Source organism: Emys orbicularis, chromosome 2 (genome assembly GCF_028017835.1).
Source record: "Emys orbicularis isolate rEmyOrb1 chromosome 2, rEmyOrb1.hap1, whole genome shotgun sequence".
NCBI lineage: Eukaryota > Metazoa > Chordata > Testudines > Emydidae > Emys > Emys orbicularis.
This window is the reverse complement of record NC_088684.1, coordinates 72115369-72134649: the sequence shown is the minus strand read 5'-3', so window position 1 is coordinate 72134649 and position 19281 is coordinate 72115369. Positions and strand designations below refer to the sequence as shown.

Sequence of the window (19281 nt, the reverse complement as noted above, 5' to 3'; positions counted from 1 at the left end):
CCATCTCTAATTTCTACAGTTCCATAAACCACACAAAAATACCCTGCATAAATCAGAATATTCTTTCAGTTATTTATAATTTTTTCACTACTGAAAACAGTCCTCTAAAGCTCTTCTACACATTTCCATTGTAGCTCAATGTACGTCAGTGCCACATCCTGCCCACAATACATTTCTCTTGTAATAAACTCCATTACAAAATGTACGTTACTAAGAAATTGGGTAAAGGGGAGACTACAGCAGGTCATACTGAAAGGTGTACTGTCAGTATGGAGGGAGGTTCCTAGTGGATTGGTCTTGTGACCAATCTTATTTAACATTTTAATTAATGATCTTGGCCCAAAAATGGGAGTATGCTAATAAAATTTGGGATGACAGAGAGTTGGGAGACATTGCCAATACAAAGGAAGACCAGAATATCAAACAAGATTTGGATGACCTTAAAAACTGGAGTAATAGAAATGGGATGAAATGTAATAGTGCAAACCGCAAGGTCATGTACTTAGGTAGTTGTGACAGAATGTATCCCGTGTCCACACCCTGAACACTATTGCAATAATCTTTATACAAAGTATGCCTTGTGAGATATTTAAAAACTCAATTTGCTGACCAATAATATCATGGCAAAATACATGTAGCAGTGTTATATGTGAAGCTATAAACATAAGCTGAGATCATGACTAAAAGTATGTTTTCTGGAGAAGGGAGTGGGCCAAACCAGTTCCTCAGAGACAAAGAGCAAGCTGATGCCTCAGCCAGGTGTAAACAAGGCTGATAGGCCATTACTTACTAAGTGGCCATTCTTTGGCAGGAAAGGGGACAAGGGCAAAAATATCTACCTCTTAGCAAAGAAACAGCATGCAGTTGCCTTCCACACAGACTGCCTGTTGCCTTTCTCCCAGCTGGAAATGCTTCTCAAAACGGGCAACAAACTATAACAAGATACCCCAAGGCACCCCCTCTCTTCCTCCCTTTCTGTCCCCCGATTCACTGAACAAAATGGGACAAAGGAAGCAGCCATTAAACAGAAGAAGGGGTCCTGGCGTAAGAAGCTTAGCCAGTAAGACTGTTGAAAGCATGTGGAGAGAAAAACTTTGCTTTGACTTTAACATAGTTTGGTAAATTAGACATTAGTTGTGTTTTATCTTTATTTTTCTTGTAACCATTTCTGACTTTTATGCCTCATTACTTGTATTCACTTAAAATCTATCCTCCGTAGTTAATAATTTTGTTTTATTGTTTTATCTAATCCGGTGTGTTTAAATTGAAATGTCTGAAGAACTAGTAAGATGGCATAGTATTCTTAAAGTAATAATGGACTGAATTTAATAATACTTCTATTGTCCTGGAGAGGGCTGCGCAGTACAGGACATATATTTCTGGGGGGAAATCTAAGAGAGTATGTTGGGGTCACCTTGCATTATAACTAAGGCTGGTAAGAGCCAAGGTGCGGCTGGCTGGCTGCAACACACACATAGACATAGTTAGAGGCTGTTTGTGAGAAGTCCAAGCTGGAGGCTACAGCTGCAAAGCAATGTAAAGGGAACCGCAGCTTAGAGGGTAGGGGTGATATGTCTACTCATTAGTCTGGACTGTACCATAGGTATGTCACAGTTATATTCTGCTATAAGTTGGGGAAGCAACAGAGTAGGAGCTGGAAGCAACAGAGTAGGAGAAAGACCTGGGTGTATTGGTTGATGACAGGATGACTATGACCTGCTAATGTGATATGGCTGTGAAAAAGGCTAATGAAATCCTAGGATGCATCAAGTGAGGTATTTCCAGAAGAGACAGGGAAGTATTATTACCATTATACAGGGCACTGATGAGACCTCATGTGGAATACTGGGTGCAATTCTGGTTTCCCATGTTAAGAAAGATGAATTCAAACTGGAACAGATGCAGAGAAGGACTACTAGGATGATTAGAGGAATGTAAAACCTACCATACGAGAGGAGACTTAAGGAACTTGGCATGTTTAGCCTAACAAGAAGAAGGCTGAGGGGAGATATGATTGCTTTCTATAAATACATCAGAGGGATAAGCACAAGGGAGGGAGAGGAGTTATTTAAGTTAAAGGCCAATGTTGGCACAACAACAAATGGATATAAACTGTCCATCAACAAGTTGAGGCTTGAAATTAGATGAAAGTTTCTAACCATTAGAGGAGAGGGTTTTTGCGTAACTTTGGAGCTGTGATGTACCCTGCATCTATTCCCCCTGTGTTGGAGTCTGATCAACTCAGTGTAGCACTGCTGTATGGCAAATAAAGATACCTGCGTGACAAAGGCTGGAGTCGAACTGAGTTCTTGGGAAACGGAGTGGAAAGCGGTCTCGGAGGGAATCCCAACAAGGACTTCAGTAACTCGGCCAGAGGTTATAGCACTATTGCAGGAGTAAGTGGGTGAGGTTCTGTGCCCTGCAACTTATCGGAGATCAGACTAGATAATCATGATTGCCCGTTTTGACTTTAGTGTCTATGAGTTAGCCACCTCTGCAACAGCTTCCCTTTTCCATTTATATCCCTGTCCCGGACTAGCCATGTGAGAGGTAGGGAAACTGGTAATGCCTCACATGCTGGGTTGGAAAGGGATACACCTCAAACTTTCTTTGCCTCTGATTAACTCCAAGTTATGATATAATGGAGTGAGAACATATAACCAATCTAGTGGGACCAATTCTTTCAAAATACAATAGTGATTACAAGGATGCATCCCTACTGTATGTGAATATGAATGGTGTAGATGAATTGCATTTAAATTATAAATTAAAACATAATAGCAGTAAAGAATAAACTCTAAGGTAAATGAGAGGAAGAGTGCTTTGGAGCAAATTACCTGGAATAAAATGATAAAATAATAATTTGTTTATTATGTTCTAATATTAACTACCCAGTATGGGGAAAAAAACACACAATCCCTGAACTAGAAGTTCAGATTCCATCTGCACATGCAAAGTTGTTACTCCTCTGGATCTTTTATATTAAAGATTAAAAAGTAACTTGAAAATAAACTCAAGGCAAAGATTGGTTTTATAGTAAATATACTTGTTATTAGTTCTGAGAACAAAATAGCTGGAACAACTTCTTACTGAAAAAACAACAACAGGTGCTGAACATCTGGCTCCTATACTAAAGCATTGCACAAGGAGTTTCAAACACTTATAACATTTGGTATATGAAAACAAAATGACATCAAAGGCTGTGAATATGGAAGGAAAATGACCTTTTATTTGTAAGAGCACAACAATAGCAAAAAAAATTAAGCACAGAATGTGATCACTGATAACAGCAAATCTTTAGTGTTTCTTGTGGTTAGTTTGTTTAAAATACCACCCAACACTTTCTCTAAATCCTATCTGATGTCACAGGCTTTGTACAAGAAATATCAATGACAGGTAATGTCAGTCACCCAACCTAATGTTTTAAAAAAGATGGACATAATGTATATTTGTGGAGAATGTGGGAATTATCCACATTGTTCTGTATTAATTTTATATCTGTCTATGGGCTTGGTGGTTATTGTGTTGCTAGCTAAAAGGTATCTCAAGAGTTCAAAGCTAGCTCAAACTGATTTAACTGCAGATACCAAAAGCTACTGGGTTCAAACAGCCATATTCACATGTCCATTGACACAATAATTCCTTTGAAGCTTACCTCTGCAGATGTGGAATTGGGTGTGGCTAGTTCGGAGGGAAGGAGGGTGGAAAGCCTCCAGCTGGAAACCAAGGTGTTATTTTTTTATGATGGAACTTTCAAACAAAGAGGTTGGAGAAGCAGTTAAAAAGCTGAGCCTTGGAGAAGAGGGGAGACAGAGGAGTTGCAGAAAATCTGATTGTAACATGGTCCCCAGTTGCTGAGGCACTAGGAATAAGTAAGGACCTACCTAAACTTTCAAGGGACAGCCATGTTTATGTAAGACAATATGCATGTAGGCTTGTCTTATGTTTTACCCTTTTCTCTCTGATTCTGATGCTGCTATGAACAAATAAATCACTCTGAGTGATTTGAACAAGCTTTGTTCTCTGTCACTGGAGATTCTAGAGCAGATGTCAAACCTAGTTGGACCCCATGGAGGTAATACTGTTGGTAAACAGAGGGTGCTATAACCTGGTGGTCCAGTAAAAAGTGTGGTGAATCATGGGATTCAAATCTGAAAGAAGTGCATCAAAGATGGCCACAGCAGGAGACAGAACATTGGATGAGCCGAGCCGGTACTCTGAGGTGGTACTGAGAATTCACTCTCTCATGTGCTTGGCTAGCTGGTTCTTTCTCAGATGCTCAGCATGTATTTGATAGCCATATGTAGGGTTGGGAAGGAATTTTCTCCCATGTCAGATTGGCAGTGACCTTGGGGATTTTTCACCTTCCTCTGCAGCATGAGGTGAGGGTTGCTTCCCAAGATCATCTGGGTCTAGATCATTTAACCAACTCCCTGCCACTGCAGGGGTCTCAAGCATAGATGCACCTCAGTCCCTCCTATTCTCTGCCTGTGGCATACAATAGTTTAGTCTCCTAAGGGCTGTGATACCTTGGTCTAATTTTGGTTCTTGGGTTTGCAGTTGCTGGGTGGTGTTGGTGGCCTGTGATGTACAGGAGGCCAGACTAGATGACCTGGTGGCCCCTTCTGACCTTGAATTCTATAACTCTGGCTCAGGCCTTTCGCTGACAAGAAGTGCCCACAGACTGATCATAGGTATGGTTCACCCCTCATCCAGAACAATATCATATAATCTCATATATATAAATCATGTACACAGAGTCAATGACAGCAGGGATCTTAAAGAAGTATCTTTACAATGAGAAAAGAAGAACAGAGGAACAGAAAAGAGGACCAGCTGCCCACATCAGATAGATCCAGCCTCCATCGATCTCAGGTGTTCCATCCCCCGTGGATCCATAGAATTAACAGAATTAGGAATTCCTGTTCCTTCCTTATTTTGAAGCCCCCTAAACCCCTACCCAGTGAGGGGCCAAAGAGACAATCATGCCTTTAATTTTGACATTAATTTCACATGTTATTACATAGTAATAATAAACAACAGAGGGTCCTGTGGCACCTTTAAGACTAACAGAAGTATTGGGAGCATAAGCTTTCGTGGGTAAGAACCTCACTTCTTCAGATGCAAGTCTTGCATCTGAAGAAGTGAGGTTCTTACCCACGAAAGCTTATGCTCCCAATACTTCTGTTAGTCTTAAAGGTGCCACAGGACCCTCTGTTGCTTTTTACAGATTCAGACTAACACGGCTACCCCTCTGATACATAGTAATAATAGATAGCATGTTTAAAACAAACATAAGGAAATGCTTCTTCATACAACACAGAGTCAACCTGTGGAACTTACTGCCAGGGGATGTTGTGAAGAACCAAAGTATAACTGGATTCAAAATAGAATTAGGAGAATAGGTCCATCAATGGCTATTAGCCAAGATGGTCAGGGACACCACCGCATATTCTGGGGGTCCCTGAACCACTGACTGTCAGAAGCTGGGACTGGATGACAGAGGATGGCTCACTTGATAATTGCCCTGTTCTGTTCATTCCCTCTGAAGCAGTGGTGGGCAACTGTGGGTGGCCGTGCCTACGGACGGTCAATGTAAACACTGTCTTGCGGCCCGCCAGCAGATTACCCTGACAGGCCATGTGCCTGCTCTGAAGCATCTGGCTCCAGCCACTGTCAGAAAACAGGATACTGGGCTAGATGAACCATTGGAGTGACTCTTACGTTCTAATAATGGTATGTTTGTATATTAACTCAGTATTAAAGAATTGCAATAGAGGGATTTTTGTTAATGTTCCACCTTGCAGTGCTTTTCATTACTATATTTAAGGAAGAGCCAGAGAATTATAAATGTGTATTCTTGCGTTAAGCAATAGTGAGGATACAGACATGGACAGTTACGCTTCAGGAGATACTGCTGTGCCATCAAAGTCCTCCAATTTATGCCCCAGCACCATCTGATGAAGCCTTGAGGTCCTCCACATTGTCTCTGAAACTCAGGAACAAAGTCACTCAGTTAAATCCTCCACTTCTTCTTCTTCCATATGGCTGGTGTAGAGCAGCAACTACAATTTCACCTGAACTTCATCGAGTCAAATGGCTACATCAGAAGTAGCAGAATTTATTGCAGTGATGCCTCCTTCATATTCATAAATTGGGCGGTAGGTAGTAATATGTTTGATGATTTGTCATGGGGAACCACACTCACATGCTGGGGAGTCCTTGATTTTCCATTTGTGCATTAGATGTCTGCATCTACTACGGTTGGTTTGGATTCGGTTCAGAGTTGACCAAGATGACTGTGGAAGACTGAACCTTCTGTGGGGGATCCGGCACAAGGTGCTTATTTTTTAAGTCTTGTTTAGCCCAATCTGCTTTCCAAACCTTCTCTGATCGTAGTCCGATTGCATGAGGCAAAGCAGATGTTCCCAGAAAGACTTACAAGACTGAAGAGATTGGAGGGGGGGGGCACTGTCGAGGTCTTGGTGGATAGGAAGACATCTGTTTTCCTGGATTCGCTGAGCTTCATGGAGCATTGCAGCAATTCGGCATATCAGTGGGGGAGCGAAGTTAAAAAGAACATGTAGTTATGGCGTTGGTGTCGACTTAAGGGTTCCAGTGACGCACCGCATCACTGTATTCAGCTGGGTGTCAACAAGTCACATGTGGCTGCAGCTGCTTCATATGGGTGAACAATATTCAGCTACCGAATATACAAGTGTTATTGCAGATGTTCGCAACGCTGAGGCCAATGCACCCCAGGTTGTACCTGCTAGTTTCTAAATTATGTTGGCTCTCATTTTTATCTTTGCAGTTACCTTCTCAAGGTGATCATGGAAGGTAAGGATGCGGTCGAGTTCCACTCTGAAGTATGTTGGAGTGTAATCATGTTGCACATTTTTACCACAGAAAGCTACTTTGTGTGTTTTTGGCATTCCTATTATCAAGATGAAATGCGCTTACTATTGTTTTTCCAGGGTTTATTTTCAGCTTCCATTTCCAGAAGTATTGTTCCATAGTTGGAGGTCCTCAGTTAATGCTTTCTCAATGTCATGGAGGTTTGCTGCTTGGATTGTCATGGCAAGATCATCTGCATACCCAAATTTTAATGATTTAGGTGGAGGCATGCCACTTACGGAAATATTAAAAAGTGTTGGTGTCAGTACAGAGCATTGTGGTAGCCTGTTTATGGTACACAGTGAGCTGGTCTTATTACCCAGGTACACCCATAGGTGTCTGTTACTCAGCATGGACCACAAAGGTGAAGTGTTTCGTAGCAAGGCATCATTTTTGCAAGTTTCAGCATCAGACCCTTAATCCATACAGTGTCATACGCAGATGACAGGTCAACAAATACTGCGCCAGTCTTTAGTTTTTTCTGACAGCCAGCCTCAATGTGACTTGTGAGTACCAGAACTTGGTCGCAACAACTACGTTTTGGCCGGAAGCCTGCCTGTTCGACAGGGATAATTGGCTCAGTAAAAGGATGTATTCTTTTAAGGATGATGCGTTCAAGAAGTTTATACGTCATGCATAGTAGAGAAATCGGCCTAGAGCTTGCCGCTTCATCTGTGGGCTTCCCAGGCTTTGGAATGGCAATTACCATTGCCTCATGCCATATTTCAGGGATCTGTACCATCTTTAAGGCAGAGGAAATGGCCAACCATCCCACCCCCAATGCACACACTCTCTTGCCCAACCTGATGCAAAATTGGCTACTCAGATTTCCTCCTGTGAAAAACTGACAATATCCTGAATTAACTTTACTGAATTAAGTAAAATCTTATTGAATTAGGTTTAATACCTTTGGGGCCCATTGTATTACAAATGCAATTGTGTATGTGTCACTGTATGTATGTAACTTCTGTAGGAAACTGAATAATGCAATCTTTGGAAGGTATTAGGAACTTCAAAGGGCTTTCTGGAACAATATCTGTGAGGAGGATATACTAGGAAGTAACTGGGAGTAAGGGGAATGCAAATAACCCACTTCAAACCCATCCTTTTGAAGCTATGCCCTGAAGAGGAAAAACATTGTCTATTAATTACCTGGTTCTGAAAACCCCAGCTCAAAGACCCCATAACTGTATAAAGTGTGGACTAAACATATTTTAAGGTGCTTATTCAGAGCTGAAGCTGTAATGAATTTATCACCACAAAAGAAACCCCTTGGGTGATGTTTGGAAAGACTCCTTTGGTTGGTGTGATATCCGGTATGCTTATTAGCATGCATGTAGGTTCTTTTATTGTTTTAAAATGTATTCTCTGTAGTGCTTTTATCAGAAGAGTAAAATAGGCTTGTACAGAAAGAACTGTGTGGTAACTTATAACTGTTGACAATTCCTCGTGTCCGTCTCTGAAGAGAAAGCAAGCAGGAATGCTTGGGCAGTTTGCCTCTGCTGGGAACAACACAGTGAAGGCAGGGAACTGTGAAGCCTGGAAATACCCCGGGCAGAAAGGAGAGAGATATGAGTCTCCACCCATGCCAGGCTACAGCACGGGAGCTGGAAGCTTGAGAGTGGGTGGCACCATACAAATATAACAATTTGAAAGGGATACAAAAAGCATAGAGCTACAAGGTACTTAAAATGAAAGAACAGATGAATAGACCATGTAAACTTCTTCTCACCACCTCACTAACATATTTGACCTGACCATCCACATCTGGGCTGTTAGATTGGCTGGGTTCCAAAGTAGAATCTAAGAATGACACTCTAGCTAGCCAATATCATCATGCACATTAAGCCATTCTCTGAGGCTGCAAACAAGAGAGCCACCTAGTGCCAGCTGTAACTGTGGTTTATTTGATGTGGATATATGTCCACTGGGAACTGGACTGAAAGCACCAGGTCAATGAGAAGAACTGACAGATTCGAATGGTGTTCGGTCTCTACGAACTTGAGGTGCATTTGAACCAGTGTTCTAGAAATGACATGTTTATATATCCACCACTAATCTCTCTCTTTCCAATTGTGTCACAGACATTCTGAAAACTCACAAAATATTATGTGAGAGATGAATGTGAGGGTGCTCAGTGGTGAATGTTGATCTGTACCCCAAAATGGGGTTTATGGAATGGATTTCTAAGACGGTGTGTTGGAATGTCAAAGGAGAGTAGACAATAGACTAGTGAACACATTGTCTGAGGGATAAACGGACACTTGGCTCAGTCTCAACAGTGCCTGGATTTCCAAAAAGGCTTACGTTGGTTTTGGCTTTTTTTTCTGTAACTCAAATGGGGAGCCCATCTAACTTAGCTTGTAGTGAAGGATTACATGAGACTAAATGTGTGGGTAGCCTGTTTATGACTTTGAAATCACTCTCTCTAATGCTTTGTTGCATTTTCTAATAACCCTAAGAAGGCTGTTATTCTCTAAATCGCTCGTTACAGGCTCCAGAAGGGAAGAAATGCAGATATCTACTGGGGCCTATTCAGTAATCATGGTTGGCACAGATGATCTGTTGTACCCAGATTCCAGTCTAAAAGACAGAATTGCACTCCAAGATGGATAAGGGCAAGATACCCAAGACCTGAACTGCGTGCTCTCAGAGAGACCAGGAAAGAGGGCAGTTAGCCCTGTAACTATGACTATATGAAAAACACATACCATACCATCTTAGCCATGTAAAAGCTGAAAAGGAATTTTGTACACAACCCTTCCAGCACTCGTTCTTCATAAATAATTCGAGGCACAACAGTGCTCAATGCCATGGGAAAAAAATAAACCAAGTGGAGAAAAGAGAAAGTGTGTTTTAGGTGAACAAATCAAAAACAGGAAACAAGAAGCATCGTTGTTTACAGAGAGAAAGAGATTACAAGTTTGCTAAAAAGATTCCATTAGTCAAGTGCTAGCAGCATGCTATCATGTTTCTGCATTTCTTGGACTAGAACAAGCTCTTAGAATGGAGAACATTGCCTCATTAAACACATGCCAGCTCCCTCTTGTATTCTGCCACCCAGATGCACTTTTATCACCTTTTACATTATTCACAAAATGCCTTGATTTGTTACAATGACTCGAAGTGTTCTTCAGCACTCCTGGTGAGTCAAAGTAATAAAATTCAGGGAAACAGTTAATGTACCCTATGGTGAGTATTTTTCTACCCAGCTCTGTATGGGTGAAATTCACCTACGGCTTCCCTTTTGGTAGTTTCACTGCATAGTGAAGGAAACCCACTATAGAGTAATTGAGTCAGGGGACTGCACCTTCCCAAGTGATCTTCAATGTTCTAAAACTCAAAAAAAAGAGTCCTATAAAAAGTGGAATCTCGGTCAAATTACAAAGGATGAATATAAACAAATAACACAAGTATGTAGGGACAAAATTAGAAAGGCCAAGGCACAAAATGAGATCCATCTAGCTAGGGACATAAAGGGACAGAATTGCACTCCAAGATGGATAAGGGCAAGATACCCAAGACCTGAACTGCGTGCTCAAAAAAAAAAAATTCTACAAATACATTAGAAGCAAGAGGAAGACCAAGGACAGGGTCAATGAGGGGTGTGTGACAAGATGGCCGATGTTCATATGGTGGGTCCCGCACTTTTCTTGGGGGGCGGGGGGGCTAAGACGCCACCCCTTGCCCCTGCTCTTAGGTACCAAGGGCCCCGCTAGTGGCCTGGGAAGGTGGTAGAGGAGGGAAGTGGGGAAGGGTCTGGGTTTGCTCCTCACAACCCTGTGGGTTTCTTACCCTCTTTCCCCCTTGGGTGGGGTTATCCTCGGTCCTTAGATGCTGGGTGGGGGAGGGGGGAGTTTCCCTGCCCTGCCGGGGCAGGGTCTTCCTTACTTTGGTTCTCTGGTCTTTCAAATCTCACAACACACCTCCAAGCTCCAGTCCGCTCTCCTTCCTCCTCCTCCCCTGACTGCCTTAAGCAGGGGGTTTTATTAGGTTCCTGACATGGCCTTAATTGACTACAGGTGCTCCAATTAACCTGTAGCAACCCTCCCTAGTCTACAGGAAACCACTTCCTAATTAGCTTAGGGCTTATATATTTCCCCTCTATCACTCTACCACTGCTCCGTGGGCCTCCTGTATCACAGGGGGAAGACAATAACAGAGAATGTGGAAATGGCAGAGGTGCTTAATGACTTCTTTGTTTCGATTTTCACCAAGAAGGTTGATGGCGATTGGACATCTAACATAGTGAATGCCAATGAAAATGAGGTAGGATCAGAGTCTAAAATAGGGAAAGAACAAGTCAAAAATTACTTAAACAAGTTAGATGTCTTCAAATTATCAGGGCCTAATGAAATGCATCCTAGAATACTCAAGGAGCTGACTGAGCAGATATCTGAGCCATAAGCAATTATCTTTGGAAAGTCATGGAAGACAGGAGACATTCCAGAAGACTGGAAAAGGGCAAATATAGTGCCCATCTATAAAAAGGGAAATAAGGACAACCTGGGGAATTACAGACCAGTCAGCTTAACTTCTGTACCCGGAAAGATAATGGAGCAAATAATAAAGAAATCAATTTGCAAACACCTAGAAGATAATGAGGTGATAAGTAACAGTCAGCACGGATTTGTCAAGAACAAATCTTGTTAAACCAACCTGATAGCTTTCTTTGACAGGGTAACAAGCCTTGTGGATGGGGGGGAAGTGGTAGATGTGGTATATCTTGACTTTAGAAAAGCTTTTGATACTGTCTCGCATGACCTTCTCATAAACTAACTAGGGAAATACAACCTAGATGGAGCTACTATACGGTAGGTGCATAACTGGTTGGAAAATAGTTCCCAGAGAGTAGTTATCAGTGGTTCACAGTCCTGCTGGAAGGGCATAATAAGTTGGGTCCCGCAGGGATTGGTTCTCGGTCCGGTTCGGTTCAATATCTTCATCAATGATTTAGATAATGGCATAGAGCAGGGATCTCAAACTCAAATGACCACGAGGGCCACATGAGGCTAGTACATTGGCCCAAGGGCCGCATCACTGACACCCCCCCCGCCCCTGGCCCTGCCCCCACTCCACCCCTTCCATGAGGCCCCGTGCCCCTGCCCTGCCTCTTCCCATCCCTTCCCCCACCCCCATTCCAAGCCCTTCCCCAAAGTCCCCACCCCAACTCCGCCCCCTCCCTGCCCCTATTCCAACCCCTTTCCCAAATCCCCGCCCCTGCCCTGCCTCTTCTCCGCCTCCTCCCCGCAGTGCACGGCTCCCCACTCCTCCCCCCTGGAAAGCACTAAGCATCGCCAAACAACTGTGCCTGAAGGTTGGAAGAGGAGCAGGGACACAGCGTGCTGGGGGGGGAGGAGGGCGGTGGGGGAGGGGAGCTTGTCAGCTGCAGGAAATAACTCTGCGGGCCGTGTGTTTGAGACCCCTGGCATAGAGAGTACACTTGTAAAGTTTGCGGATGATACCAAGCTGGGAGGGGTTGCAAGTGCTTTGGAGGATAGGATTAAAATTCAAAATGATCTGGACAAACTGGAGAAATGGTCTGAAGTAAATAGCATGAAATTCAATAAGGACAAATGCACAGTACTCCACTTAAGAAGGAACAACCAGTTGCACACATACAAAATAGGAAATGACTGCGTAGGAAGGAGTACTGCGGAAAGGGATCTGGGGGTCATAGTGGATCACAAGCTAAATATGAGTCAATAGTGTAACACTGTTGCAAAAAAAGCAAACATCATTCTGGGATGCATTAGCAGGAGTATTGTAAGCAAGACGCAAGAAGTAATTCTTCCACTCTACTCCGCGCTGATTAGGCCTCAACTGGAGTATTATGTCAGGTTCTGTGTGCCACATTTCAGAAAAGATGTGGACGAATTGGAGAAAGTCCAGGGAAGAGCAACACAAATGATTAAAGGTTTAAAAAACATGACCTATGAGGGAAGACTGAAAAAATTGGGTTTGTTTAGTCTGGAGAAGAGAAGACTGAGAGGGGACATGATAACAGTTTTCGAGTACATAAAAGGTTGTTACAAGGAGGAGGGATAATTTTTTTTTTTTTAACCTCTGAGGATAGGACAAGAAGCAATGGGCTTAAATTGCAGCAAGGGAGGTTTAGGTTGGACATTAGGAAAAACTTCCTATCAGAGTGGTTAAGCACTGGAATAAATTGCCTAGGGAGGTTGCGGAATCTCCATCACTGGGGATTTTTAAGAGCAGGTTTGACAGACGCCTGTCAGGAATGGTCTAGATAATACTTAGTCCTGCCTTGAGCTCCTAACCAGCTCCACACAGATCACAATGGGCTAACGGGGTGACCATACGGTCAGAAAATATGTGGATCCAGTTGCCAAAAACTTCTAAAGCCCAGCTGGTACAGTAGGGTCACAACAAATATTGCAGCCAAAGGATTAGAGCAGCAGCCAAGGAGGAGCTGTGGTTTGTGGAGTAAAGTCCATCTTTCCCTGACCCTCACCTAGTTACTAAGCAAAGCCCAATCATGAGGGATTTGTGTGGGGAAAAATATTTAAGTGAGTGCATCTGTCATCATTATACTCCAAAGAGCCATTTGTAAAATGAAATTCAAAACAAAATCTGTATACTTTAACAGAGTCTGAATTCTTACTCTTTGACTCCACCGGTCACTGTTCTGTGGGGTCTCAGGACCAGCTGCCTGGGGCTGCCGAGTAGTGGCTGGTGTGGCCACCCCGGGGCCACTGCTCCGGGCGAGGTTTGCCAGGTGTCTGGTTTTCGATTGGAACACCTGGTCGAAAAGGGACCCTGGAGGCTCCGGTCAGCACTGCCAACCGGGCCATTAGAAGTCCAGTCGGTGGTGCTGCGGGGCTAAGGCAAGTTAGTCCCTACCAGTCCTGGCACTGCACTGCGCCCTGGAAGTGGCCAGCAGGTCCGGCTCTTGGGAGAGGGGGGAACCACAGGGCTCCCGCCCTGAGCACTGGCTCCGCACTCCCATTGGCTGGGAACCACGGCCAATGGGAGCTGGGGGATGGTGCCTGAGGGCGAGATCAGCGCGCGGAGCCTCCTGTCCCCCCTAGTCCCCGCCTAGGACCTGGACCTGCTGCTGGCTGCTTCCAGGGTGCCAATTGTTCGGGCGGCCCTGGTGTCAGCCACACGGGCCGCTGCAGCTGTGGAATTTCATGGAAGTTACGCAAAGTCACGGAATCTGTGACTTCTGCAACCTCTGTGAGAAACTTGCAGCCGTAGTCATAATTTATACCACTTGCTGATTTTTGATATCGCAATAGCAACTGAAATGTTAAAATGGAAGAGCCCTATGAAATAATAGAAGATTTTGTATTTTTTTTTAAATACATATAATGTATAATAACCCTAAAGGTCACATTCCTTCATTAATAAAGAAATGTGAATTAATAATATAGTCAGTAGAATGCAACTGCCATTAGAGAGAAAGAGATGGAATTCTGAATAAAAACAAAGAGCAATTCACACTAGAACAGCATGACAATATCAAAAAGTATTTAAAAATGTAATTGCAGGCAAAGAAATATAGACAAGTGAATACAAAGAATACAAAGAAAATTGCTTCAACCACTGTAAGTACATTAATGCAGAAGTTGGGTAGGAATGTTTCCTTATCCTTATAATTTCTCATCTGAAAGATGGTTCTTCTGTTACTGCAATTCCCTATTGCATTATGGGGCATTGATAAGAAACTCAATAAATGCCACCTTTGCCTTTAAGTCATTTCTGATCCAATGCCCGATGATATAAGGGGAACTGTGCCTGTGGAGGGGGCATCTTCCGCAAGAGTAAAAGAAAGGTCCTGATTACTTGTGGTAACTAAAGCACTTTTCAAAAATGTTGAAGTGTTAAGTCCAGTGTTACAGTCAATTTCCAGCTCTGGTAATTTGTTATATCCAAAATCACCCAATAGTTTCAACTAGATAAATGGTTTTTCACTTCTTGTCCTAAGTCGTGCAGTGGTACTAGAATAGAATGGCTATTTTCCAACCCTAGGTGCAGTATAAACCCTGGGTGCATTACACTATGTATAATGCTTTGTATAATGCCTTCTGGATGAAAAAAAATATAAATATAAGATATTATTGCAGGTCAAATTTCACTGGTGAGATACAGCAATACATTGCAAAGTGAAAAGATACTAGCTTTTACTGATACTCACCTATTCCATCAAAATCAACATGCAGACCCTGTTTAACGTGCTCCTGTATCAGCTGAAGTGTTTGCTCAAAAATCTCTCCTGCTCTTGCAATCTCTATAGTGAAAGGATCCCGTGGATAGTGGAATTGAGCCAACAGATCATTTGGAGTCCGGGGACGCCTGCAGAAATGAAAAGGACCTATTGAAACCAATATATTAAAACTAATTTCTGTGTAGAAATATGACCAGAGTTTCTCTGTAGATATACAACATCTGAAAATAATCACAAAGAAGTTAGCCTGCTTCAAGAGAGTAGTCTTAAACGGATGGTGTGTAGAAACCTATATGCATTAAAATATTTAATTTTCTCCCTTTATATGGGTGTTTTGTATGTTATAGAGCAAAGCCAAAGCAATCATGGATTGTTAACACTACTCTACAGTGGGATATCACAGAAAATATTATTGCTCATCTGACCCTCATACTCTCCAACAGCCAACTCATAAAGAGACATTTACGGTATTTTCAAGGAAAGAACATTCTACCTTCTCCACACCGTCCTTTCTGGACTAGTTGTCTGATTTCCCTTTTGTTAAAGGAAAAACGCATTTGGAAAGAAAATGGTGTCAATTACACTGTCTACAATTTTTGAGAAGTCGTCTGCTTCAGAGATAAAATGTGCTATTTATTATGTATTTTGATGTGCTGAATTCAAATATGACAATTAAAACAACTGATTGGCTACTGTTTCTAAGATATTTAAGTTTTTACATTTTATGTCTATGTATATTGTGTAGATAGTAGAGTTTTAATCATAAATTGTAAACCTAGGTCTTTTCATGTGTTTATGGTTGCTTTACATGATAATATTTCACCTGTCCTGTTTATGTAACACTTTAAAAATCAGCAAAAGGGTTATATAAATAAAATGTATTATGAAACAAAAGGCAAAAAACTATTCTGTACATAGTTTAGTCCTATTCAGTGTCTACTCGGCGCTTCTTGGCTTGTCTCTTGTATTCATTAAATGGAGCATCTCTTGTCACTGTCCAGCAATAGTCTGCAAGCATTGATGGGCTCCATTTGCCCTGATAGCGTTTCTCCATTGTTGCATGACCAACTGGAATTGATGGCAAAACATTGCCATTATGCAGTAAAACAGCTTTAAGACTTGTCTTTGATGAATCAATGAACAGTCTCCACTCATCTGGATCGTGAACGATGTTGAGGGCTGCCATCACACCATCAATGTTGTTGCAGGCTACAAGATCACCTTCCATGAAGAAGAATGGGACAAGATCCTTTTGACGGTCATGGAACATGGAAACCCTAACATCACCTGCCAGGAGATTCCACTGCTGTAGTCTGGAGCCCAACAGCTCTGCCTTACTCTTGGGTAGTTCCAAATCCCTGACAAGGTCATTCAGTTCACCTTGTGTTATGAGGTGTGGTTCAGAGGAGGAGGATGGGAGAAAATGTGGGTCCTGTGACATTGATGGTTCAGGACCAGAAGGTTCATCCTCTTCCTCTTCCTCGTCTGACTCAAGTGAGAATGATTCTGGTGCATCAGGAACCGGCAGTCCTTCTCCGTGGGGTACTGGGCGTATAGCTGATGGAATGTTGGGATAATGCACAGTCCACTTTTTCTTCTTTGACACACCTTTCCTAACTGGAGGCACCATGCAGAAGTAACAATTGCTGGTATGATCTGTTGGCTCTCTCCAAATCATTGGCACTGCAAAAGGCATAGATTTCCTTTTCCTGTTCAACCACTGGCGAAGATTTGTTGCACAAGTGTTGCAGAATATGTGTGGGGCCCACCTCTTGTCCTGATCTCCAATTTTGCAGCCAAAATAAAGGTGATAGGCTTTCTTAACCATAGTGGTTATACTGCGCTTTTGTGATGCAAAAGTCACTTCACCACAAACCTAGCAGAAGTTATCTGCACTGTTCACACAAGTACGAGGCATCTCTGCTCACTTTGGCTAAACAGAAATGTGTCCCTTTGCAAAATCAAACACTGACAAATAAGAGAGCACGACACTATGATTTCTAGAGCGGATATAGGGCAATTTGTTCAGCAGAGTGATGTAAGCTTCATTATGATTGCATCATCCATGACTTCTAGGAATAACATGATGCAATTCATATCATGTATGACGCAATACCAGCTTCAGATTGCATCATCCATTGTTTTGCCTAAAAAGCAAGTACTGTCCAAACCCAGTCATAGATTTATTCATAGATCCAGTCAAAGATGTATTTTAGTCATTTCTGGTTTAAATTGAGATCCCTTCCCTTTATAACTCACTTATCCTCCGCCATTCCCAAGTCAAGGGTCGTATATACTGACCCAATAGCATATCTTGAAAACTGGAGCCAATCAACAATTTTAAGCATCATTTTCGTTCTCAGTGACCCAGAATTAGTAAAGTTTGACTACATTTATTTCAGAAGCATTTTGGCTGTAGAGCAGTGTTACTTGCCCCTCCAAATAAAGGAATAGCCTACTATTCACCCATGAATGGCTGAAGGCTATCACCAAATTCAAAGATTAGACTGAATTGACCTGAACTTTATGACTGACAAGAAAAAAGGAGCTCCGGTGTCCAGCTACACTGCAACAACATATTATTGCCTTTACCTTCCACACTTAAATGCCAAAGAAATATAATACAGTTACTGTCCATTCATGGAGGGAATTATACGATAGTGATTTCACCAAGAAAACAAACGCCTACGGCTCACAGAGGAATGAAAACTTCTCAGGGTTAGCACTGTCAATCCCTTTTTCTGTATTGTATTGCAGCAGTGACAGCCTCTAATAACTTAACCGCTTTTTCTACAACTTTGCTCCCCTCTGCATTGCGCAATGGAGGAAGCACAGGGACCAGACACTTTGTTCCTGTCCTGTAGGGAAGGAGGAAAGGCTAAGCTAACTTTTTATGGATGTTCTGTTTGGTTCTTTCCTCCTGTTCCCAAAGCTTTGGCTACAGAGTTCCTGGCTAGATTAGCCCTTAGCAAGAAGGCACTCAGAGAACTGTAAGCCACAGAAAGTAATCAGGTGGCAGTTGAATGGTGATAGAGAGCCCAGGTGATAGATAGAGATGCTTTTTTTCCATGCAGATGCCATACTGCTTTCAGCAGATGGTGCAGTAGGACTGCTAACCGTAGTCATCCAACCACTGCATCCGCTGCAACTCTGCTCTCCTGCTCTCCTGGTGCCACGAATCCACCTTGCAGGTCCTCTTGTCATTCGGTATAAATATCTATTCTCGTGGCATCTGTCGTCATCCACCGCTTCCGCTGCAACTCTGCTCTCCTGCAGACGCCATGCCACGGCAAGCATGGAGCTTGCTCAGCTCACCACTGCTGTTGTGAGCATTGTAAGCACCCCGCGCATTATCCTGCAGTATGTGCAGAACCAGAACCTGCAAAAGCAGGCGAGGAGGCAACAACAACACAATCACGATAGTGATGAGGACATGGACACAGACTTCTCTCAAAGCACGGGCCCTGGCAATTTGGACATCATGGTGGTAATGGGGCAGGTTCATGCCGTGGAACGCTGATTCTGGGCCTGGGACTGGTGGGACCGCATAGTGTTGCAGATCTGGGATAATTCCAGTGGCTGCGAAACTTTCGCATGCGTAAGGGCACTTTCATGGAACTTTGTGACTTGCTTTCCCCTGCCCTGAAGCGCAAGAATGCCAAGATGACAGCAGCCCTCACAGTTCACAAGCGAATGGCAATAGCCCTCTGGAAGCTTGCAACGCCAAACAGCTACCGGTCAGTCAGCAATCAATTTGGAGTGGATAAATCTACCGTGGGGGCTGCTGTGATCCAAGTAACCAACCCAATCACTGAGCTGCTGCTATCAAGGGTAGTGACTCTGGGAAATGTGCAGGTTATATTGGATGGCTTTGCTGCAATTGGATTCCCTAACTGTGGTGGGGCAATAGATGGAATGCATATCCCTATCTTGGGACCAGACTACCTTGGCAGCCAGTACATAAACCGCAAGGGGTAATTTTCAATGGTGCTGCAAGCACTGGTGGATCACAAGGGACGTTTCACCGATATCAATGTGGGATGGCGGGGAAAAGTACATGACTCTCGCATCTTCAGGAACTCTGGTCTGTTTGAACAGCTGCAGGAAGGGACTTACTTCCCAGACCAGAAAATAACTGTTGGGGACTTTGAAATGCCTATAGTTATCCTTGGGGACCCAGCCTACCCCTTAAT

General features: G+C 43.0%; 1 protein-coding gene across 1 annotated transcript in view; it reads right to left on the bottom strand.

Annotated features, from left to right (window-relative positions):
• PXDNL (peroxidasin like) overlaps window positions 1-19281 on the bottom strand; it is a 317299-nt gene that overhangs the window by 57280 nt on the left and 240738 nt on the right. The window contains exon 17 of the mRNA XM_065398307.1: window positions 15059-15216. Within this exon, the coding sequence (XP_065254379.1) occupies window positions 15059-15216 (158 nt within the window). The remainder of the gene's footprint in view (window positions 1-15058; window positions 15217-19281) is intronic.